This window comes from Lagopus muta, chromosome 13 (genome assembly GCF_023343835.1).
Source record: "Lagopus muta isolate bLagMut1 chromosome 13, bLagMut1 primary, whole genome shotgun sequence".
Classification (NCBI taxonomy): domain Eukaryota; kingdom Metazoa; phylum Chordata; class Aves; order Galliformes; family Phasianidae; genus Lagopus; species Lagopus muta.
Genome location: NC_064445.1, coordinates 11700438 through 11725386, shown reverse-complemented (window position 1 = coordinate 11725386; position 24949 = coordinate 11700438). Strand labels below are relative to the sequence as shown.

General features: G+C 45.2%; 1 protein-coding gene and 1 long non-coding RNA gene across 13 annotated transcripts in view; one reads left to right on the top strand and one right to left on the bottom strand.

Moving 5' to 3' along the window:
• Nucleotides 1–14333: 14333 nt before the first annotated feature.
• LOC125699962 (uncharacterized) lies at nt 14334–21885 on the top strand. Its single transcript, XR_007379744.1, has 2 exons — nt 14334–14487; nt 17315–21885. It is a non-coding gene; the product is annotated as an uncharacterized LOC125699962 (long non-coding RNA).
• Nucleotides 14677–24949, bottom strand: part of ARHGEF9 (Cdc42 guanine nucleotide exchange factor 9) — a 193271-nt gene continuing 182998 nt past the window's right edge. For 7 of the 12 annotated variants that reach the window (XM_048959999.1, XM_048960011.1, XM_048960008.1 and 4 more), the window contains 2 exons: nt 24201–24360; nt 14677–15271 (listed from right to left, as the gene is read on the bottom strand). In XM_048959999.1, the coding sequence (XP_048815956.1) occupies nt 15169–15271; nt 24201–24360 (263 nt within the window). In that variant the 3' untranslated portion in view covers nt 14677–15168. Of the gene's footprint in view, nt 15272–20702; nt 21821–21862; nt 24361–24949 lie in introns of those variants that run through there. The other 5 variants (XM_048960010.1, XM_048960001.1, XM_048960003.1 and 2 more) reach the window with 5 other exon arrangements.

The window sequence follows — 24949 nt, the reverse complement described above, 5'->3', positions numbered from 1 at the left end:
GGGATGCATCACTTTGTCTCTGATGATGGAGATACCTCCCACAGGTGGGATAGGCATGTAGAATGCTTGGAAAGAAAGTGCTAGCCTTCATGGTGTTACTACTAAGAGAGAAAAGGAATGGGAGACAGGGTTAGCAGAACATCTTTGTGGCAGCAAAACGCCCAGTCTCCAGTAGCCTCACCAGATCTCTCTTGGTCTTGCTAGGTGGGAATGGACCACTGAAGCTTGTCTTGCCTATCTCTTGTTCAAAGCAGGGCCACTGTCAGCCATCATTGGAGTTGTATCCTGGGACATGAAGGCTCTGTGTGGCTTTGTCTCCCTCTGACCACTAATCCAGGTACATGCAAGCTGGTGGGGGATTCTGACTGTAGAAGGACACATTAGAATGGACTTGCATTTATTTATTTCACAAGTGCTGCTGAGTTGGATACTTTGAAGAGGTGCTTTTTATGAGCAGGTATCTTAAAGTGACAAATGCTGTTCTGAGTGGTGTTAATCTGGGCTTTGTGCTATGCCTTTATATTTTCCCTTTCATGTGCTGTAGTAAAAAATATAGGACTGTTATGTCTTGGAGAAATGAAATACAAACCAGAAGTTGAACCATTTTCCTCCACACCAAATCTAAGAACCATAAGCTTTTCCTGCCTGCGTACATGTGCTTGGTTGGTTTTAGTGTATCTGCCAAAACTATGCAGAGTTGGTGACACCTGGTGTGTTGCTATGATCCTTCAATGGAAAGATGACTGTCAGTCTTTGACCAAATCTAAATAACCTTCATGCAGAATACCTTCTGCATGGCACCTCTCTGTTCTAAGGATTATAGTGAGAGGACTGAAGATTCCTATTAGGGATATGTTTGGTGGATAAGAGAGAACTCTATGGCAAGGAGGTGCCTGTGCCAGCCATATGCTACCCACCTCTGCTGAGTACAAGGCATAGAAAGAAATGGTTTTTCTGAGACAACGTGAGCTTCAGCTTATCCCTGGTGCATCTACAGGGATGCATGGGAGCTCTGCACTCAAGGAGAAGATGGAAAACCAAGTTTCTGAGGAGAGAGCCAAAAGCAAAGGGAGTGAGACTTGGTCTCTGGTGTGGGGAGTTGGGTGGGGGCCTGGAAACACCGGGTCTCCCTGCTGCACTGCACGGCTTGATCCTGTGCTGAGCTACTGGGTGCTCCACAGCAGGGCAGATTCTCAAGAGAAGTACGTGCCAACTAAAACAGCCTCAACTCTGCATTGCTTGCTCTGCCCTCTAGATTTCAGCTATCTTGTAAATGTTAAGGGGCATGTTGCAGGAGATGCTCAGCAGATGCAAAAGGTTACCAGTGTCCAGGCTTTCAATAAAACAAAGGCCAGCTATTTTTAACTTAATTTCCAGTAGGAAGCCTAAAGCCATAAGCTGGCCTGATTGCAGGAGGCCTAGACTTAGCTGATAATCAGAGCTGTATGCATAATGTGAGTCTGTGACTGTGTACGTGTTCAGAAGCTGCATCTGAAATCTCTTCTGACCTCTGCTAATGCAGTGGTGGTTGTGGTCATAGACAGGGCCTGACCCTCTGAAGTCCTGCAATAACAAGCAGTTCTGCCTCAGAATTACTAGAAGAGATTCTGTTAATTCCCACCTTTGGTTTGTGAACTCAAAGTTTGCACTGATAACCAGGCAGTCAGGAAGGTGCCAAAAGATGCATAGCAAAAAGATCTTGTTTTCTGTTTGGGTGATCCAGGATTCCTTAGATGTGTCCTGTACAGAACACCAAGCTTCAGTGAAAAGGCTATTAAAATATGTTCTGTTTTTTAAGACAGATCTTCAGAGGTCTTGTTAATATACCTGCTGTCTGGGCTGTATTGACAGGAGGAAGTCTGCATTTGCTTTGTATGGCTTTCTTCACAATGATATTAGAGCCAAGGAAAGCCTTATTCTGGACCCAGATAATCTCCCAACACTTCTCAATTCTGCTATAGAAAGCTCTCACACTTGTATAGAAGAAAAACTCCAGTGACTTGGGGCACTTTCAGAATCCTGCAGAGCTGAACATAGGCTTTGATTGGTAAATAGCACCAGAGTTGTGCCATGAAGGTTTGCTGTGCTGTCATCCTGGTGTGACAAAACTGCGACAAGGAGATTGGGGTTGGGAGGAGAGCTTGGGCCAGCCTCACTTCTTCTGAAATAGGATTTGCAGCAGGGCTTTTCTCAAATTTGTGGAGGGCGTGTGGAATCTGTTCTGCTTTCCCAACAATCTGCCAATGTAGGCATAATGCTCACTGAGATGCTTTTCCATAGCAGTGATAGTCATGAGCTCTCAGTTGTGTTCCTGTGCAGTTAAGAAACTGGATCACTTCTGATTACAGCACTCTAGGGGATGTGTGGAATGGGAAGATGTTTGAGTAGAGGAGCTACATCTTGTTGACAGTCATTGAGGGCTCAGTACAGAGGGATGCACATAATTTCATCTGGACTAAGTTTGCAAATGAAGCTGATCTGTGCCATTGGGTGGCAGCCAAGTATGCCATGATATCACTGCCTGCAGTAGTGATGTCAGTGATGCTGAAGACATTTGTACCCATGTTAATAAATTCAGTGCAGCCTGGGCCTGTTCTTGGTTACCTTTTGATGAGCTCTGGTGGGAAGCATGTCTGACAGCCCTGTTGGCAGCTTGCAGGGTGCTGTAGATGCTGTGGGCAGTGTGAATGGTACCAGCTATGCAAATTGATGGCCCTGCAGTTAGTGTCACTGTTTGATCCTGTGGTTCCCCTTTCTTGGCTCCTAATGAGACCCCTATCTGCCTTCAGGCTAGCACAAGGGATGCAGCTCAACTCCTGAGTTAAGCACTGTGATTTTGGTCAAAACTCTGCTGTTGCTATAGTAGCTATTTTCAATGACCAGGTTTATCCCCTGAGCACATGTAGAGAGCATGCATGGCTACTACTGCTTCTAGAGGTCATGGCATTGCCAGCCTGCTCACTTTGTTCAAGCTGCACTAAATGGATTTCTGTAGAACTGTGGGAGCCTTGGAGCAACAACAAACACTGGTAACGCAAATACACATTGTCATTTTATTTGTTGGACTCTTGTCCTCCCAGCTATCCCATGTGCTGCAGAGATCAGAGTTTTCATGCTTGCCCAGAAATTCCAGTTTAAAAATGTTGATACTTTGGGAATCTTGGTGCAGAAACAGCTATTTGGGGATCCCAAAGTTCACTGAATCACTGAGTTATTGTCCCTGTTTTTCTTTCTAGGATCAGAGTTTTAAGCTTTGGTAGGTGGTACAGGACATTTCTCCTAGAGCTGCTTGGTCATCTTCTTTCAGAGAGAGGCTTAAATCCACAGCTGTGTACTTAAAAGGCTCTCACTTAAATTGCTGAGAGCAAGAACTCGATGCTTTCCAAGGATGAGATATTTTTTTCCCTTCCCTTAAATCATCACCTTCTAAGAAAGCACTTGTTTTTTGTGTGCACGAACAGGCCCTGATGCAACTGGAGCTACACTTGAGGTTGCATCACAGAGAAGACCAAACTTTTCCCATATTCAATGTAGAAGTTCTTCCTTTTTTCTTTAATATTTCTGAGCTCAACTGTTGAAGTGATCAACCACATCTTCTCATTGAGCTGTGTCTCAGTGCAGATCAGCCTCACCCCAATAGCAGTGGAGATGCTTTTCTCACCAAGAAGTGACAGACCAAAGACTTTCCACCAGATCTGCTAGGACTGAAAGCTGTATGTCTATACCCTTGAGTCACAAACTCTGCTGTTTCTTCCCCTGTCCATCTTAATGCACTATGTTGGTGTTTGTACCTACCAGCCTTCCTGGTTCTTTAGCAGAATGGTCTAACAAACCAAAACCAAGTTGCATTTCCATGGTGTCCTGCAAAGCATCCTCACTGTGTGCTTTCCAGGGTTAGCCACTGCTGTTAGTATTTAAAAGCTGTGTGAAACAGTAAGGGGATGCGTGCCTATCTCAGTTAGTTTCAAAGCTGTTGCTGATTGCATGCTCCAGATCTCAGAAGGGAGCTGATGCCACAGGTGAGGAGCAATGGTTTATTAAGGAAAAACAAAAAAAAACAAAAAAAAAACCAAAACCAAAACCAAAAAAAAAAAAAAAACAAAAACAAACAAACAAACAAACAACCCTGGCTGCTTCCCAGAGAGCTGAAGTACTAATTAGGGCTGTCAGTGGTCAGCTAATTCAGGCCTTAATGAGCCTCAAGAGACTGTGAGATAATAAAAGCTCAGATGGGTACCACTGCGCAGCCTTGAAGCAGTGTTCTTTTATTAAGAACCTTGACAATAAAAGTAGCATCGTCCATGTAGCTGGGAGGAAACTATGGAAAAAGAGCTTATGAAACTGGATGGTGAAGGCAGATCCAGCCTTTTCTAGGGGCAGGTTTCACCCCTAAAAAGCCAAATTCACCACTAAGATTGGCAGTATCTGTAGTGAAAGCCCAGAGAATGGGGAAGTTGGGCTGTTGGTCCATGGGTTGCAAGGAGGAATTGAACCTGCACAAAGGCAAGACCAAAACTCATTGTTTTATTTTGAGATGTTAGGATGGCTTCTGAATTTCTTCTTTTGGTGGTTTTGGTGGTTTCTTGGTTTTACTTTCAGAAGAAGCCATGCTGCCTTTCCTCTGCTTTTTTTTTTTTTTTTTTTTTTTTTGAGAAGCATCTTTTGTACAGGTGAGCAGGGGTCTTTGTATGCACACAAGTGGCCAGGTTGTCTGTCCTCACCTCCTTACCACCTCTGTGGAAGCACAGCTAGCATCTAGCACAGTGTACTTCCATACCTGTAGGATACAAATCATGTGTGATGCAGAGAATAAAAGCAAAAATCCTCATAAGTGTCCTTGCAACCTGTTCCCAGGAAACCCCATGTACCACCCTTGGTTGTTTCCATCTACTGCACTGTGGATGCTTTGTGTTCATGTCTGGTTCTTTCCAGCACAACCTTCCTATCTTGGATTTTGGCTCTTTTGAAGCACAGCTAAATCATTGTGAATGTAAACAATGAGAGATTTCCTTTCCAAGGGGACCCAGGAGAATGTGGGGCTGCTGGTGCACTCCTGCCTTTGAGCTCTGCCAAAGCAGCTACTGCCACATCGTGTCTGCAAAGGCCTTTCCATCCTGGTGTTCCTCTGGGCAGTGATGGGCTGATGAGCACAATGTTAAGCTAGATCTGAAAGGGAGTAATGGAGGGATTTCCTGTATGTGCATTGGGCCCTCCCTGCCAAAGGAGCATGAGGTCTCACCCAAGCTCCTTCTCCTTAGTCCTGGTTTTATATATTTATACTCCCACGTATGTATGTGGCAATCATTTTGGAGTTGTTAAAATTCTTTGTATAAATAGCAACAGCTGCAACCCCAGCCTTGCTGGGAGCCCCTTTCCTGCTGCCTGGCTGCTGCTGGCCGATGTGGTGCTGGATCCACTGTGTCTAATCCAGCAAAGGACTGTCCACAACTTTGTTTTTATTTTCTGTAATATTTAGCAAGTAGGCCAGTGCTAAACCTCTGAGTACCAAGCTCTTGTAAGACACTGTGAGCAGTCAGGTGTGAGCTTGCCTGGAAAGGTCAGTCTGGTGAGTGGCAAGAAAGGTTAATTCTATTTCTCCGCTAAAATAAAGGAACATGGCTTGCTCCTTCCCCTTGTTTACCCAGCTCAGGGGCGGCTCCGTGCTTTGTAAGGCAGGCTCCCACCCTTCCTCTCAGTGCTGAGCTGCACTTCCTTAGAAAGTACGACCTGTCCCCTTCATTTGCGCCATGATCAAAATAGCTGGGGGAGCTCCCTCCCCAGTCAGGGACTGTCACACAAGGAGCCCCTCGGGCAGAGGCACCTCCAGCCCATGTCTCCCCTTGGCTGCTGGCTGCGTGGTTGCTTTGGCACTCTGCTTTTGGCAAAACTGCAAGTGGCAGTGGCTGTAGTGCAGACAGGGAAGCTTCCTGCTGGTTCCCAGTGATCTTTTGTAGCACAAAATAAGGAGATATTGAAAATTGTGACCTTTTCATTCTTTATTTTTGACATGAAATACTGGAGGTTTTTTTGGTAATATTCTTGGTATGTGAACTTTAGAAATTCCACTTTGCACCTGAGATCCTAAGAGTAACATAGGATTGTACGTGGCTAGTAGTAGTTGAGAACCTGCAGGTCAAATCCTAGCTCTTTTCCCTTTCATTTCCTGGGCTCTTTCTTTACGAAGTATTTTCAGACCAGGCATGTGCTTGCTGCAATAATGTAAGGCATTTGCTGCCTTTTTTTTTTTTCCTTGTTATTTAGACTGAAATCTGGTATGTCATGCAGTAACAGTTCTTCTGAATCAATTTTCTAGGAAGTAGCAATTTGAAGTAGCTTTCTCCCCAGCTTCCAAGCATCTTAAAAGAACCATAACAGAAATTAGAATTATCTTTATCAGAGATGAAGAAATGAAATGGCACTGCTCAGTTCCATTCTCAACGCCCTCTTCCCCATCACAGCTCTTTCTCTTTCCCACAGCAGCTCCTGGCTCTGAGCATAGAGCTGAGATGATAAGGGAGTAAGGGGAAGCCTGGATGGAGAAGGGAGTTGCTGTGCCTCCATGCCTGGGTGTACCCCAACTCTGGGTCCCCAACTCTGTGATGGGTGAAAGTATCCTGTTACTGCTGTGAGTGTTGTGTGCTTGTTGTGGAGGTCAGCAACAGTGCTGCCCTCCAGCATCAAAGTGTTATGTAATGATTTTATGTCTGAAATATCAAGAGTCAAAAAACCAAAAGCTCTTGAACCCCAAATGTCTAAGAATCATGAAGCAGCATCCTTCTGTCGCCGTCTGCTTTCCTGGCAGGGCTGGTCACCTCCAGCAGTGAAATGCATGGGGGAAGCTGTAGAGTCAAGTGGGAAGTGAAGGGAATTATGATTCACTGAATATTTGGCAGCCTTCTCATTAGAAAACTGAGTAGGCGAACAAGCTGGATTTGGAGCAGGAATTCCTTGTTCCTCGCTGTGCTTTGCTCGCTCCTTTCTCACCTCTGACTTAGTGTAGAATTCAACAGTTTGATGCTGCTACATCAGGATGGTGCTGAGCAGCTGTCCTGCTTCTTCTCCTAAGCCACTGCTTCCTTCCCTTGCTGTCACTCAGCTCCTCTTTTTCCCAGAAAGGCTTTGGTATATTGGTTCCCATCTGGAATCCCCTCTCCCTGGCTTTTTCCAAGTGTCTCCCACACCAGGTGAACGTGCCCTTTGTCCTCCTCACCTCTGCTTAATGGTCGTTTCTTGGGATAACAGCATAAAAGCCATCAGCAAACCTTACATTGATAACAACACAAATCTCCTTATTCTCCAGTTCCACTATTAGTCATTAGCAAGAAGAGCTGTGAAATGGGAAGCCTGTGATTCAGACATATTAATTGATTTCACAAACTTGTGTGCAGCCACTTAGGGCTGTCTCTCTTTGCTCACTATGAAATGCAAGTACAAAACATAAATATGGAAGATAAGGCTGCACAAATAAATGAAAATATTGATATAGCATAAGTTGCCTGAAAGCAGGAATCAAATATTTTCCTGTTCTACTGAAGTTGGTATGCATCAAAAATACAATCTTTGTGCACTTCCACAGCTCTGTGAAGAAGAAAAAGGCAATCTTTCTTCCTATTAATGACAAACACCTAAGGAGCAATCAGAACAGAATAACAGAGCAGACAACTTGGAGAATTTATTGTTGTTGTCAAAATAACCTATCTGTTGTTGTAGATGAATGCCAGGGAGAGAACTGGGGCTTAGAAATCAAATGGAGTTGTTGTCATACAAACCGTCTCCTTTCAAAAATCCTTCCAGCAGTATTTATTTTCTGTATTGATTTCAAGGAGCTCGGGCTACAATACGGGTGCACTTCTGGCATGAATGTGTCTCTTGAGAAAGATGTTTGTTTGTTTTTTTTTTTTAACACAGGGTGTATAGTTGGGAAGCAGTGAAGCAAACAGGCATGGTTAACCCACTGTAATGGTTTGGCACTGTTTTCTTGGCATTGTTGCCTGGACATTGTAAACCAAAGATGCTGTCACTCTAGGGAGAGAAGAACCCTTCTTCTCCCCCCCCCCCCCCTTCTCTCTAAAGTTGAAAACCAAACATGAGAAAGTAGAATGATGCTTGGGGGTGGGGGGAACATTATTCAATATGAAAGAAACCACTTTTTCATCTCCTGTTATTTTAAGTGGAGGCTTAAATTAAGACTTGAATTAAAAAAAAAATAAAATTAAAAAAAGTTACCATGTGGGAAGTGCTATCCCTTCTGATAGAAATAAGGCTGGATGAGTAGGCACAGCATTGACAGCCAATGAGTGCTTCCACTATCTAAATGAAATCTATAGAGGAGAGTTGGCTTAGAGTTTTGTTATCAGAAATATTAATTTGTGTCCTAAATTTACCTTAATATTTACACAAACATACAAACATGAGAACTTCTTTACTGTGAGGGTGATGGAGTGCTAGAACAGGCTGCCCAGGGAGGTGGTGGAGTCTCCTTCTGTGGAGATACTCGTGACCCTTGCTGTGTGGTAGGCTGTAGGAACCTGCTCCATCAGTGGGCTTGGCCTCTTTGATTTTCAGTTGTCCCTTCTGACTCTGAATGGTGCTGGAGAACAACCTGCATTGAGGTAGGCAGGTAGGGCTGTGCACTACTGGCTGGTCATTACTATTGCTTGCAAAGCCTCCAAATATTTGGCATTTAGGAAGAGTTCAGACATCTGAAAATGTGTTACCTTTGGCAAGACAAGGGTCTGGAGGAGAGACTACTAAAAACTTGCTTTTCATTAACGCGAGCTAATTAAATCACTTAGCTAACACTTGCTGTACTGAGGGATGCAGCCTCATACTATTTTGGGGTTTTACTTGTTCTTCTGCCAAGTTCTAGTCTTCAGAACAGCTTTATTTTTGAGTGGGAGCTGAAGAATTTTGGACAGTGTTAAGCATCATCCATTGGATCCTTGAATTTGTGGCTAGATTGTACAACCTTACCCAGCCAATGTGACTAACTCTAGACATGCCTTGCAGGCTGGTGCAAGATGGCTTTGCTGCAGCGCAGGCTGGAGGAACAGCCCCATGCATTGGGACTCATGGTGTAAGAATTTAGTACAGTCATAAAAAAGGCTTGTATGATGCAGCCACTTTTAATTGGGTTGTTAATGTGAACTGTGCTGTACTCTAGGGTTTCCTAAGAATGTTATTTATAGTGTTCTCAGTTTCTGAAAACCCAGTGTTTCTCAGCAGCAGAGTTTCATCCCTTCTGTGTTTCCAGCATACAGTCTGGGAAGATGGGCTCTCTTCTGCTGTCGGTTCATTACTTTGCCATTATCTTCCTCATGTCCGTATTGGATGTAGACTTTGTTTCCCTTTAATAAACTTATTTTTAGCTCAATAAAGCACATTTGAGATACCAGCCTTCCCAGGCAGCTGTGCTGCTGCCTAAGCAACCATATTCTTTCTGGAGCACTTCATGCATGTACTTCTCAACAAGTAGTAAAGCTGTCCAAGAATACATGTGGTGCCTGGACTAGAGTTTTGCTTTCCAAAAAAAGGCTGAAATCCTGGAAGCCAATAGGAAAGTCCCTACTGACTCCAGTGAAACAAGGATGGCAGCAGCAGGTACACAATCCTGATAAAAGTGCTGAGATGTGGGCACATGGCACGCAGAGCACAGCCCTGCCCCAGCTATTCACCTGCACAAGCCTGTGTGATTATTCCCTGCTCATTCCTCACTCTTTCAGGCTCAGTGACAAGGTGATGTTGTATCTGTTCCTTTATATCTCAGCATGGCTGACACAGGCTGGTGGAGGCTTGCACTTGGGAGGGGTTTGCTAAGAAATGAGAGAAATCTGCAACAAGACCAGAGAGGAGACTTAGTACTGAGGCAGTTTGTGCAGGAGAGTCAAACAACTGAAAACAGGTTATAATGTGTATAAAACTGCAGAGATCATGCCTTGCTGTATGCTTGACTAATTCAGAGGAGAATCAGGATGTGTGGGATTAGGCCTTTCCTTTATTGCCGCTGCCAGGTTTAGTTCAGTTCAACTTCAGCAGAGCTCTGCCTGGTGAGAATACACCTCCAGGACCTTTCCCAAGGGCAGTGCAGTGCGTGCAGGTACCAGAGAGGCACATGGTGTTGTTATACACAGTGCTTTCCTCCAGCATGGCTCCCCAGGGCTTGCTGTGCACTACTGCTAGCAGTTAACTTTCCCCAATTGGGATTTTTTGCCATTTATTGCATAGGAGAAATGTGGGGGAAAAAGGATGCTGAACCTGTTGCTGCAGCCTGGGGAATGAAGGGAGACGGGCTGGGGCCTGGGGCTTGTTCCTGGCTGGCCCTCAGCAGCTCATGCAAGGTTTGTTTGCTCAGGCTCTTTCCTTCCATTAAACAGTTGCCCTGAGGGACATCCCACTCGCTATCTCTTTTTTGTAATAATTTTCTCTTTGTTATTTTGTTGGTTTTCTTATCCCCACTGCTGTCATCTCTATTATCCAAGCTCCTAAATGATTGCCCAGTGCTGGTCTCACACAGCATCAGAGCTCAGCTTTTATTCTTATGCTCAGGAGCTTACACGTGTCTTTTGCAAAATGCCATGTGTGTCAGTGCCTCCGTACCGATGGGACTGCTGCACTCATTGCTCCTGGAAATGGTGCCTCGTGCCATGATTGGCAATAGAAGGTCTCACCTCTAATTTACAGCACTCATAGCACATCTGTGCCTGCTTGGAACCTCTTGATGGAAATGGCTACAGTCAGAGATGGGCAGAAAATGTGCAGGAGGACAAGCACAGAGGAGTGCTAGCAGCCTCTACACCACAGCAAGAGAGAATTTTAAGGAGAGAGCTTTGCAGATGTGTATGACAGTTTGCCTCAGGTTTGGAAAGGAGGTGCACAACTTAAGAACTGAATGCAGAGGGGCACTGTGGTCCAGCTGAAAATGAAGGGTGGGAAGGAAGAGGAAAGTCCAGGAGGGTGCACCCCTGAAGTGATACAGGCAGATTAGTAACAACATACATGAGATACTCAACAACTTTTGTTTCAGTCTTCACAAGTAACTGCTCTACATGCAGCTCTCCAGGAGACCTGAGTGTGGCCTGTCAGTACTTGAAGGGGGGCTGTAAGAAAGGAGGGTACTGACTCTTACAGCAGGATCTGCTGTGATGGGACAAGGGGAAATGGTTTCAAATTAAAAGAGGGGAGATTTAGATTGGATGTAAGGAATAAGTTTTTTTGTTTTTTTTTTTTTTTTTTACAATCGGGGTGGTGAGGCACTGGCACAGGTTGCCCAGAGAAGTGTGGTGCTCCATCCCTGCTGACACTCAAGGTCAGGCTGGATGGGCTCTGAGCACTTGATGGAGCTGTAGGTGTCCCTGTTCAGTGCAGAGGGGTTGGACTGATGGCCTTTAGGGCTCCCTTCCAACTCACGTGATTCTGTGAGTAGTACTGGATGAGACATGAGAGCTAGCAGGGATGGGACTGGCGAGAGTGAAAGCTCAGAGCCCTTCTTGCCCTGCTTTCTCCATCATGAGGATGTGACACAGGGAGGCTGTGGAGCTGTACTCCTGTGCTGCCTGCTGTGTGGGAACCAGAAAATGAGAGCACAAAGGAAGAGCTGACACAATGCAAAGATAAATTGTTAAAACCAGCAGAAATTGAGGGCTGCTGTGCTCCTGCTTTGGCCATTGCTCGTTATACGTATTGGGGGTGTCCTATCTATCATCTGAGCTCCCTCAGACTCATTCTGAATTTAACAGAACTCTAGTTATACCATTTACTGCATTCTCAATTGCATCTGAATCAATCCATAGGATCCAAACCATCCACATTTGCGTAATCCATGTTTCAGGTCCAATCTTGACAGCTTGGATATCAGTGATAGGATGACAGGGAATGGCCTCAAGTTGTGCTGGGGAGATTCAGGCTGGATATTGGGAAAAGTGTCTCTGTAGGAATGGTGAGGCAGTGGCACAGGGGGGTGGTAGAGTCATCGTTCCTGGAGGAGTTCAGGAACTGTGGAGATGTGGCACTTAGGGACATGGTTAGTAGGCAGTGTTAGTGGTAGGGTGGATGATTGGACTTGATGATCTTAGAGATCCTTTCCAACCTTAATGATTTTATGACGTAGGGAGGGGTCTGAGGGATCAGGGTGTGGGCCATATATGGGGAAATAAGAGATGGAGTAATAAGACCAATGCTCCTCCTGTGCTGGGAGGCATCAGGACACCCTGCATGCCATACTCTGCAGATGTTTCTCATTACTGAAATGAATGGTGTGCAGGTGGGGATCTGCACAGTGCCCAGGCACAACACATTCCTGGTGGTGGGCTTCTAGGCACTGCTACTTGAATAACAAGAATTAATGTCACTGGAGGGAATGCTGCTGTCCAAATGACTCACTTGTGGCTTTGTTTTAACCATTACAACATTGCAGAACTAATGGGCAGTCACTCATTTTACAGTAGTGTCCTTATCACAAGTGAATGCACACGCTGAGCTTTAGTTTTTGTAATGTTGGTGGGCTGGCGGGTAATGAGAAAGACAAAAATTCTTCTGCAAATTGCAACATAGAAAAAAACCAAAATGAGTGGGAATTGGAGGAGCTTGTGAATCACCTGGCTGATCAAGGGTTCGCAGCTCTCGGTGCTGGTCAGAGCCAGTGAAGCATGAGTCAGGCTTCAGTCATCTCCTCTTGTGAAAAAGCTATACTAACAGTGTGTGGTTTGGAAATGAGAAGGCAGTGAATTAAACACAAAAAGAGGAAAGGAAAGCAAGGGGAGGAAGAAAGGGAAAAAATTGACATGCAAATCTGAAGCTGCTTGGATGGATGGGAGCAAGATGGGCTGACTGGCCAGTGTTGGTGCTGTGCCCACTGCCCAGGGCAGCCTGTTCCATGCCCTCCACCCTCTGGTGGAAAATCTTTTCCTAATGCCCCCGACTCTGCTCCATGCTGTTCCCTTGGGCGCTGTTGTTGAGGTGTGTGGCAGTGCTGGGTGCCTTGGGTGCTGGTGGGGCCAGCTTTGTGCCAGGCTCTCTGGGCCCACTGGGCTGGAAATGCCGACAGCTCTTTCAGAGAGGGACGGTGATGTCACAAACATTCAGCAGGGCTATTCAGTGTGGTCCTAAGGAGCATCCACCAAGGTGGTAGACAGCAAGAGTAAAATAGGCATAAGGAAAGAGTTCTGCCTGTGCGGGTCACTGGGCATCTGCAATTGCTACGGCAGACACTGCTCTCTACACAGGATTCCCTTTAATTAGTATCAGCTTTGTTTGTTTTGTAAGCTCTCTACCTTTCCTTTAAAATTGGGCTGAAACTGCTCCCACTGACATGTGCAAGTGTGTCCTCTGATACCCATCACAGTCTTCTGGTCATTCATTCACTGGTGTCAGTGCTGAACTCTGTTTCCAAGAGCTAAATAAAAACACTAAAAGAGCAGCTTTGAGTTGATAGGAGCTGTAAGTCACAGAGAACAATTTAAAAAAATATATATATTTTTTACTTAGTTAAGCATGTCATTAATGCCACCTTCATTTGCTGAAGTCTTTTTACAGTCTGCTCAGCCTGCAATCTGCCTGCTCTGCTTTCAGTGTTCTGCTGGGCCAAACCGGGGCAGCACCTGAGATCAGCTCTGCTGGCTGCTTTTCGTGCTTAGTTTCACTTGGAGGGTCTCTGCCATGATGTTTGGGTAGAAACAGTGCAGGGACATGGTTATTTATTTAAACCATCTGTTTCCATTGGCATGAAGATAGCCCATTGCAGTATTTCTCTTGGTCTTCAGACTCTTTGCACACCTGGCAGTGACTGCACTAGTTAGCAGATCCAAGTAACAGATCCTTCTGTTACCAACAGCTCATGCTTGTTTTGTGCAGGTATAAATAATGACTGTTGTTGAAGGCAATGCCCTTTGTCTGTTCTCCACTCCGAATTTTTCTGCTCCCAGCCTGGGAATAGCAGAGGAATTATTACCCAGTGGAGTGGACTTCAAACTGGCATTTCTACAGCAGTTTGTATCGGCCTCTGTCTTCCAGCAAAAGCTTTTTGTATTCGGTGCAAGATAAATAAATATGGGCTCTAACTGTCTATGTGCCTGTGTGTTACTGACTGCTCCAAAAAAGCCAACAGAATTACAGAGCCAGGGCAAAAACCAGCACTGAGCAGCTGCCATGTTGTTCCCTGCTGGGGCTGCCTGGCTTTTCAGGACATGTTATTCCATAACTAAAACATCTCCATTAGTCCTGCTTCCCATCTGGCTGAAATTGGGTTTGTTTGGGGATCACTTGAATGGTGACCATGGGCTTTGGTGAGTGCTGCCTCTTGAATATGTGTTCCACTTTCTTTTCCACCCTACAGGAGATGACATGAATGCAGTCCCTGCTACCAAAGTTCATGCAGTCTGGTTCCCCACGTAGTGGTAAATCAGAGGTGTGGTGTGTTTGAGGTGCAAGAAGTGGATGGAAAAAAGGCAACAAGCTCTAACAACACTGTGATGTGTTTCCCTTGCCAGCCAGGTAAGTGTTGCTGCCACTCACTCAGCCATTTGCACACAACAAACAGCTTGCTTCTCCTGTCATGAGTGGAGCCCCTGGTTAGCACTAAATTATGTGTTGAGGCTGAAACCATTCATCTGCAATCAGGCAACAAAATCAAACTTGTTTAATGGTACATCCAGACAGTAAGAATAAAGCCAGTGTTAGTGCGCTAGCAACATGGATAACAACAGCATGACACAACCTTGAGCGATTTGGCTGCGCACTCGCCTCCCCAGCCGGCTGGCAGCACGCACAGCCAGCACTGCCTGCAGCCACATGCTGTTATTCAGCCCCTTCTCTGCAGATATAAAAAACCCTTGGTTTCCTCCATCCATTTCCTCTGGCCCTCCCCCACGGCGATCCTGCCCACGCCTGATGTGCAGGCTGTGAGCACCACAGCCTGGATGCAGGCTGGGGTGGGTGCTGCAGGTGGGATACATACCTGGTGTGCTACAGTCCCTTCAGTGTCATCTTTACCACCACTGGTGAACAGCGAAGCCTCCAAGCAGCAGTTCAGCGAGACTGGGTGGCTTTGCAGGGAGCCTGTGCCTGTGCCCTTGCGGTCCTTAGAGAACAGGCACAAACTATCCTGGGAACCCAGCTGGAAGGGACTGCATCTTGGCTCTCACCACCAGCTAGGAGTAATGATTGTATTTGCTCCTATTTTCTTTTCCTGGTCCCAACATTCTGGACTTCTTTTGTATAGCATGAAACCACCTCAGCAGCAGGGCTGGCCAGGGGCTCCTCTCTTGCCGCCCTGTATCTGTGGGGGAGTGAAACTTTGAGGAAATCAGTGCATTGGTCCCATCTTCCCTCAAAAAAACAGCCCTGTTAAGGTAGGGGCTGCTCCCCTCCATTGAATAGGAGAGTGACACCCCCCCAACCCACCACCTGGTCAGCACCCACCCACCAGAGCTTCTGCCCTTGGAGTAGCACCCTCAGTGATTGCCAGAGGTTTCTGTGTCTCTCGGGCATCCCCAGGGAGCTCAGGGGCTCTCTGCTGCTGACCATGGGCACTGCCACAACAGCCCTTGGCTCTAGCGAAACTGAAACATAAACTGCAAAATACAAATGATGTGTGTTAGGTGGGGAAAGGCAGCAAGTGGCAGCAACGTTTGCAATTGCACGGTTAAGGCAATTAGCCTGTCTGGTCCTTGGCAGTAAGGCTGTGTAAAAGTACATGCCTTCATCTTAACTGAGAACTGGATGGGGACTAAGGTGTGCCATGAGGCTGCTCATCTTTTTGACACAGCAAAAGCACTGGTCTGGGTGCTGGGGATTAATATTGAGCACTCTCTTGCATTTGTCCAGCTTGCAAACAGAAAACAAGAGTTAGCACGATAGCACAAATACTTGGAAAGCAATTCTACTTTAAGATGTGTTAAAATATCCTTAACTCAAAAAACCCGAAACTGTACAGGAGTGACTGATGGTGGGAAAGCTACCAAATGCCCAGGCCTGCCAGCATTGAGCTGATAGTAAATGAGCAGGGCACTGCAGCTCAGCAAGGGTCTGCTCAGCCCGTTCATCCCAAAAGGACAGCGTTCTCCTGGGATAAAGAAATAGCCAGTGACAAAGGATTTCCTGAGATGACAGCAGTGCCTTGCGCTTTGGTAAATTTGTTCAAACCTGAAGCTCTCTGCAGAATTCTGCAGTGTTTTGCAGCAAATATGTTACCACATCAACCCAGCCTCTATAAAACCTGCGTTTAAAAACTGATGCCTTTTGGGTGGAAGAGGTAGTCTTAAGTGGCTGAGCTAGGCAATTTCTATGCATTTCCAGTCTGGACCAATCCAGCTGCTGAGCTCTTGGAAACGCTACCTTCTGTTAACATCTGTGAGACATCTGTGGTAGGTCACCATCACTGTTCCAGTTTGTATCAAGTGAGAAAGCAGTCATGAATGAGGGTTTTTTTTGTTGCTGTTTAACTCAGTTAGCTATAAGTTGAAGGGAAGGCTGCACTGGTTTGGAAGCTTCTATGGATGATATGTGTGTGAGGAGCGCAGGCCCTGTTGGCGTAGGTCAGTGCTGTTAATTGTTTGGCATCACCATCCAGCACAAACTGTGCTGTGGATACAAGCTCACCTGCTTTGTTTGTTTCCCATGGACCTGCAAAGGCCCACGTTAGCATACGTGCATACAGAGAGTATTCACTGGGGAAAATCCTCGGTGAGATTAAAACCAGAAGCAAATATGCTGATATGTTGTCTTACTGCTTTTGCAGATGATAAGAAGAGAACAGCAGTCCTCTCCTTTAGTTCACAGCTGGCGTGTCCCTCTGCTGCTTCCCTGGCTGGAAGCAGGATCAGACAGGACATGGCGGAGCCTCTTGGAGCCTTAATTAATCTCATTTATAAAAAAAAAAAAATCTCATCCAATGGTTTATTCTTTTTAAAAAAAAAAAAAAAAGATAAGCCGTACAACAAAAAAAAAACACTAGTAAAAATGTACATCTTGTCCCTTCCATCTATGCAATGGGTATAAAAGCCAGACGGTTGCTATCTGCTGTTATAGCAACAGGGCAAGAAAGGGCACTGGTATGAAGACCTGTATGTATGCAGCCCACATCTCTGAATTAAATGTTACCAGCTCTTCCTGGCTGGTGGGCAGGAGCAGCTGAGGTAGCTGCTGGTGATAGCTACAGTCCAGAGAGTTTCTTCAGGCTGTAATGTTTTCTTTATGAGGCAATCATTTCTGCAAGCTTTTATATGTATCACCATAATGAAAATTGAAAAAAAAAAACAAAACAAAACAAAAAAAAAAACAGTGTTCTTGCACGTATTTTTCCCATTGCTGTTGTGCCCAGCCCTGGAAGAAGGGGAAAGTGCTCAGTGATGTCCTTCAAACACCATGCCTGCACCTAGATGGGCTTTGGCTGCTGCACTGACAGCACAAGCACAGCAGGAAGCAAGTGGAAATGGGCCCTCAGGGCTCTTGGACCAGGAGAACTTTTCTGAGCTATTGCTGCTGCACGGCCCAGCCTATGGGAAGTATTGACCACAGAGACCCTGTCAGATCCACCAGAGGCAACAAACTGCTGTATATCTGAAACAAGAAACTGCGCACCTTCACCAGGATGCCTTTTGCCTTGAGAGCTGGAAAGAAAGGTTGTGAACGTTAAGAGCATCTAAGAAATACCGTGTGTCGCTTTTCCATAGCAAAGGTAAGAGATCTAGGCAAATACTGCTGGTACCTGCAGTTTGGGGGGAGACTATATTAGTGGTTAGCAGCTAAGTCTTTCCTCACTGGTGAGGTGTTGCACAGCCCTCAGCAGACAGTGATTAGAAACACACTCGAAAGCGCCAGTTGTTCCCCCTGCACCCAGAGCAACGTGAGAGTCCACTGTGTTCCTTAATAACCCGGCACAGATGGTGCATTGCATGCTTTGGAGGACTCTGACCGCTTCTCTGCTTAGTGCAAAACCTGCTGCTGCTTCTCAGTGATAGAAAAACAAGAAAATGTCCTGTTTGGGCTAGATTGGAGTCTGTAATCCTGGTGCCATCAGTCAGATTGAAAGGCCAGTTCCTTAAAAAGGAAAAAGCTCAGTTGTTACACCATGAATATATACACATGGATAAAGCAGAGAAGGCTTTGACGTTCACAGCCCTTTGTGCAACATTCCTGTCATATCACAAACACATCAGCCTAAATGCTTTGCTAATTGTGTTACGCTCCAAAGCAGTCAGGGCCTGATGCTGCCCATGAAGACCAACAGCACACAGCTGCCACGTGCTTTGCAAAACTTGACCTCAGCTGTGCAGCTTGATGCGGGTACATGGTTTAACATTGTATACCTTCAGAACAGGGAGAATCCATGCAGACTTTCATTTTAAGGTAATTTCCCTACTGAGCACCATTCTGAGGATCAAATCTGTATTTTGACATATCTGTAGTAAAAACTTTGGTGCAGAGTTGTAACTGTAGGCATGTGCATGAATCTCTGAATCAAGGAGCCCATGTGCCCCTGATCAGTTTGGGATGTTACCCAGAAATAAAGCCCAACAGCAGCCCTTAAGACAAACAAACTTTAAACTGTATTTCTTTGTTTATATCATTAGGTATGATGCAGCCAAAGTTCATAGTCACAAGGTTGAACATCACCTAGCTGGAAAAAGCTAAAACAAATGAACGGTGTTACTAAATTAAACGTATGTTGGCTAACAGCTATGGGCTGCAGTGGCATTCAGAGCCATGGAGTGTGCGATTCTCTGGCTGCCACCAAGACAGGGGCATGTAGGTGGTTTGTGGCTGCTGAGATAGCTTTGGTAGTGCTCTTGCTCCCGACATGCATGATGGGCTATTGGGTTTCTTCTCCACTGCTCCCTTTTTTGGGACATTGCACATATTGGGCAATGCATATGGTCTCCCTGACCCTTCCACCTCTTTTTCTTTCCTCAGCTTACACTCAAAAACTGAGAGAGGGTTGCAGAGTTCTGGTACACAACACTTTGCCATTGGTATAGAAAAATGGTGTTTTGCAAAGATGGCGGTGTGGGTAGAAGGGATGTTCTTCAAAGACAGGTTTTACATATGAAATTGCATGTTGGGTCTGCTCTCTCCAGCAGCATGCATAAAGACTGGATGTTGTGTTGAGGGACATGGTTTAGTGGGAGCTATTGGTAACAGGTGAACGGTTGGACTGGATGATCTTTTAGGTCTTTTCCAACCTCGGTGATTCTATGATTCTATGCTTTGGGAACAGCACTGTGCCACACCACCTGTGTGACTTAGGTGATATGCTACAAGAGAAACTGCTTCATTTGGACAAGGAAACGCCAGCATGGCACCCGTGGCATCTTCACTGCAAGCAGAAATGTAAGCAAGAGCAAAAAGCATGGTTTGGGGTATTGCTGAAGCAGTAGGCAAATATGCAGCTGTGATGTTGAGATCAGGGTGCCCCTGCTCCTGAACCCACTCACAGTCTGGACTGGCAGAAACCTTTGTGCTTGCAGCTTTGCGTCATACCCTCTCTCTCTCTCCCTCTCTCTCCCAGACCAATGCCGTGTGGCTTTTGCATTATTTTATTCCCTTGTCTGCCTGTTTTTCTCGTATGTGCGGGCTGAAGATTTGGTCACGCTGTGTGCCTGCAGACTCACCCACAGGACAGACAGGAAAGAGCAGGAAGGCAGTGTTGTTCCTGGAAATGTAGCTCTTGGGCTGCAGTACGCATAGGAACTTGATGTGTGTGCTGACGTTTCTGCATATGACAGCAGGCATCGCTACCAGGTCTGGATGCCACAGTGTCATGGCCCGTTCTCTTGGTTATCACCACACTTGTGTGCTACCTAGAAATACATTGCTCAGCTGCCTTACCTGTGAAATGCCAGCGGGCTGCTGGGGAGTGCTCTGCTTTGCAGGGGGAGAGCACTGGGCTCCTTCTCCCTGGGCATGCTTTCTCCTTTCACACCGAGTGAAAGCCACGGCAGGAACCTGCTCATCTCCTCGTTCTGCCTTCTGCAGAGGGCAGCACATGGCCGGGGCTCCCTCCCCTTGGGCCCACCCTGTGTGCTACCTCCACGTGCTCTGAAACGCTTCTTACGGCGCTGGCAGCGTGTCTGTGAGGTCTGCTGGCACAATCAGGCTGGCTTTAAGTTGGGCTTGGAGCTGAGCAAAGCTCAGGAACAGAAAGCATTTTAAAACCATGTTTCACAGAAGATTTGATCTGAGCTCCATTTGCAACAGTTGCAAAGCAGCATTTTGTCAGTATTGAACCTCCAGCTGCTCAGTAATCATTTCACTCAGCTCCGATGGAGGACACAGAGCAAGGGGGAGGTGGGATATTTCCCAAACATTCCTCTTTTTGGTTACACACCAATGTTGTGGTGTTTTGCTGACATGCTGGAGCCCCAGCCCAGCGATTCAGGCTCAGCCTTTGGGAGAAGAGTGAGACCGCTCTGAGGAAAATGATTTAAAATGCCTTCAGATGCCTTTTCACTTGTTTTTATTTAATTCCATAAATATTTTCATAAGGCTCAGTGTCTTTACAACACTTTTTTAAACACTTTGTTTGTTTTGTTTTATACACACAACTTTGACACTTGTTTGACAGGGTCAAACAGTCCAATATAAACAAAATAATAAAACTGGCAAGTGCGGATCAGCTGGGTTACCAAAATCCTTTTTTTTTTCTTTTTTTTTCTTTTTTTTTTTTTTTCTCTTACTGTTAAAACCCCAAAAGCACTAAAATATCAGTATTTGGCTTCAAACTAGAATTTTAAAAACTTTTTTTTTTTTTTAAATTCTCTGCTACAAGTCCCTGTCATCATAGTGCCTTTAGACTCCTACAGACTCTTCTTTTCTTCTCAAGGAAAAATAAGCTCAGTGATGCCATGCAGAACTTACAATAGCTACTAAATATACATGTTCCCTGAAATGTAGCTGCGATGAAAAGATGACAGAGCATAAAGAGAACAAAACCAGAAACCCAAAGCACCACAGTGTACTATCAATAACATTGCAATGGATGGCCAGTGACCACCCAGAAACTGAAACAGATTTCAAATATATTTCTCTATGTATTATTTTCTATTTACAACTGTTAGATGCACCTAGGTTGATCCTTGTTTGATTGTTTTGAGAGGGTAGGGAGGCGAAAGTCTTGAATTTAGATCCTCTGTTCTAGTGACTAGGTCAAGGGGTAATGCATGTCATTTACCTAGGGAAGAGGGTATTTTTGTTGGTGTTTTTTTTATATATATATATATATATATATATAGTTTCAGCCAGAGAAATACCGTAAACATGTAAGTTTGTTACAACTTTCTCATTTCTGCATATGGAATGGTAAGTGGGTTCCTCCTGTCTGGCATTGAAATGAAAGTCTCTATCAGATGCTCAGTCAAAATCACCCCGATCTGACAGCATCTGTGCTGCTTCCAGCACTTTCAGACACAACGAGGCAGCCCAGCCCTGCTCCCTATAGGGAAAGCCACAGTAGGTAGTAAAAGTGGGACCCAGTGCTGGTTCTTCTTTGCGATAATGCTCCATCTCTTGCAGCACCTTGGCCATTTGTGGAAGGGAAGGGAAGGGCTTTCTTGAGCGCCATGTGAGAGCCAAGCCCCTCTTCCCTCTGGAACAAGCGGCTGCGGCTGCTCCGCCTGCCACCCGGCTTCGGCAAGCGCTAGCGGCGCTCGTTACTTTTGGCTTTCCACTTAAGAAGGAAGCTGCGAGTCCAACAAGTGGCCTTGTCAGATCGAGCGAGTCTTGAGTTATGATGCAAATAATGGTGTGGCGGTGGAGTTTCTTTTTTCCTAGCGCTGAATATTTAGGAAGCATCTTCTCATAAAAATTATGGATGTCTCATTCTCACTCTCTGAGGCACAAAACAGTAAATGAATAGGCTTAACTAATGTGCTTGTTACTTTTTTTTTTTTCCCCTAAGCAATTAAAAAGGAAAAGGAATAAGTGAAATTTCCATCACGCTGACAACAGATTGTGATCTCTCTCTCTTTCTCTCTCTCTCTGCATCTCTCTCCAGCCATTCAGAAACAGTGAAACATTTCAGTTAACTTCTGCAAACCGATTCCATTCACTTCTCTAAATAACCCACTCTGTTAAGCAAACATAATAACTGCTACGTGTTCAGTATGAAAATCGAAGTGTAAAAATGCAAAGATACAAAAGAGGATAGAAATTAGCTGTGTTACAAAATTTGGTTGCCTCCTATGCGGGTTTCTCAGTGTTTCACTGCTGCCTGTCACAGAGGGGCCACTCCTCCTCTCCAAAATGCCAACCTGGCATTGTTGCATTGATAGATTTGTAGGTGACCCTAAGGTGCTGAGATTATTTTTGTACTTAAAGAAAAAATACAGCTGCTGCCTTCTAACGTGCCCTGAAATAACCCAAGCTCCATGGAAAAACTAAAATCGCACTCTCTGCTTTTGCCATTTTCTGAAGTGATAAAAAAACGTTTGTCCATGCTACTGGCCTGAGGTGCTTACATGGGGTATCAAATTTGAAAGAAAAATATAAATATCATGATCTATTATTTCGACTCACATTTTTAAAGGAGGTTGCAGAATAGCTCTGCAAAGTTTAAATTCATCTTCTAAACCTGGTTAAACAATCCCAATTGTCCTAGTGCACAATGGTTTGTTTTATGAGCTTAAACATAAGCTTTTGTGCTTGGAAACGAATGTACTTAAGGCTAAAATTGTAGGAAGTGTCTTTGAAAATACAGCTATCAATCTCCAGAGGGAGAAAAAGAGAGAGAAAGAGATCTGGAGAATTCAGCTAATCACTCCAGAGCCCACTGACACTGATGCCACTGCAGTTCAGATTTAACTGGTTGGTGATTTTGGATTAGGTCATGGGCATACGGCTGACCTGCTCAGGTCACATCCGTACCTTTCCTGAAAGGCAGTCCTCAACTCTTCTGCAGCTTTGGGTGCATGAAACACCAGGTAGATACTCCCAATTATCCTTCTGCTAATGGGTGCCTGCCACGTTCTGCTTGGGAGCTCCGTGCCGACGTGAAGCCGGCTGTCTGAAGTGCTACAGAGCCGAGCAGGCAGTGAGCGCGGGCACGGCCCTCGCTTCTGGGATCACTGCTCCTGCACACAGCCATCGGTGGTTCCTTAATGCAGCACTGTGTGGGCCTGACTGCGGCCAACAGGATGGGACCTTAGTTCCTGAAGAAAGAAAAGTGGCCATTTGTTGAAGCCTAATAGCCAATTTTCTCTAGCTGCAATGGGGGGCATGAAGCCGTCGGTTTTTAAGCTTTTATCTTTGCATGGAAAACAAAGATAGTGGGCTTTTCAGAGAGTTGAGTCTCAGCTTAAAAAGAGAATGAATCCAAATCAAAGGTAACCCCACAGAAACAAAATTAAATGCAAAAAAAATAAAAAGCCCCCAATATTCTTTTCTCAGTCTTACTCTGAGCGTGATCACATCACACTGAATTGAGAAAAAGACAGAGCTTAAAAAATGCAGTAAGTTAACTGAGGAAAACCCATCTCTCGCTTCCTAAATAGCTGCTACCCCTTCTGCTTGTTTTCAACTGCCCGCAACAAAACAGTTAAAGCCAGAGAAATACTGCGCAGCAGAGCATGGTGCACAAGGGAGCACATCCAGACAGGCACGAGTCAGACCAGAGAATGCAGGACAGGGATGGGAAAGGATCGATGCTCTTCACTGAAATGGTAACTCTGGGACAGCCAAGGAAGGGATGGAGAGGGAGGGAGATGGAGCAGAGATCTCCCAGCACCCCAAAAAACAAACAACCCCCCCCCCATAAATAAAATAAAACAAAATATACACCAACATAGTCCATGAGGAACTTTGATGAAGAATTCAAACAAGCAAGAAAGCATTCTGGGATGCCAATGACAACTTCAATGAAAATGAAGACACACAAAAAAAAGAAAAAAACAATGTCCGACCAATAGAATAAAATAAAAAAGGTCACATGATTAGAAATCATTGGTGCTTCCTACTATCTAGTAGCAGACTGCTTCCCAAAAACAACAAAAAAAGTTTTTGGTCCTTCTATATATATACATATATGTATATATATATATGTATTATTTTTTAAATGTGTATACATATATATATGTATATATATTTAGTTGCAACAGTGCTTCTCCGAAAAAAGGTCCATCTATAAATATAATTTTATTTATTTTTATTTTTTTAAGTTCTTTTAAGTTAAAATTCTCCATCTCTCTAAGTATTATTTTTTGAATGGTGTTAACCTGCTGAAGTTTTGCCAGAATGGTGCCTGGCTGCGTCTGGGTTCGGTGAACTCGAAGACCTGGGACTGGGATATGCCATCTGTCACCATGTATTGTCCCTGATTTAATGGATCCTGGGGTGGTGGGTAGGCTGGAGGAACCGACTTGGAGTAGCTCACACCTGCATCGATGATTGGGGGGAAAAAGAAACAGATCAGTCAAAGTGCAATTGGGTCAATAGTCTTTCTCCGTCATGCTATCGCTTCTTAACACTTAATAACCGGGGTCCCAAACAACAGGGAGACATGCTAGAGACAGCAAATCTATGGAGAAATGCAGCAGCTGCCTGAACTCCCAGCTCAGAGGCTACCTACGCTAGACTGCAAGCTGAAGATTTGGTAAAGATCCATTACTTTATTGTATTGGCAGAGTTTTGCCTGCCCTCATGGAAAAGTCCTGCATGACCTAGCAAGAAACAAACACGTGGCCAAGCCATACACAGTCACTCAGACAAAGGCAGAGACCACAGCAGTTGATTCCGCTCTCAAATCTAGCACCTGCAGTTTCCAAGCTCGGTTTTGCCCTCCCTCCCATCCAAACTCAGCAGGCAGCTGTGCCCCAAATGCATCCCTGTGACCGGCCCTGAGCAGCACGACCCTGGGGACCACTTGGCGCCAGCTCTTGTGCTGGAATGGAACAGAGCATGGCAGTTTGGGAGGAATCTCCTGCAGGGACCTGTGTCGCTTCAGTGCTATTCAGCTGATACAAAG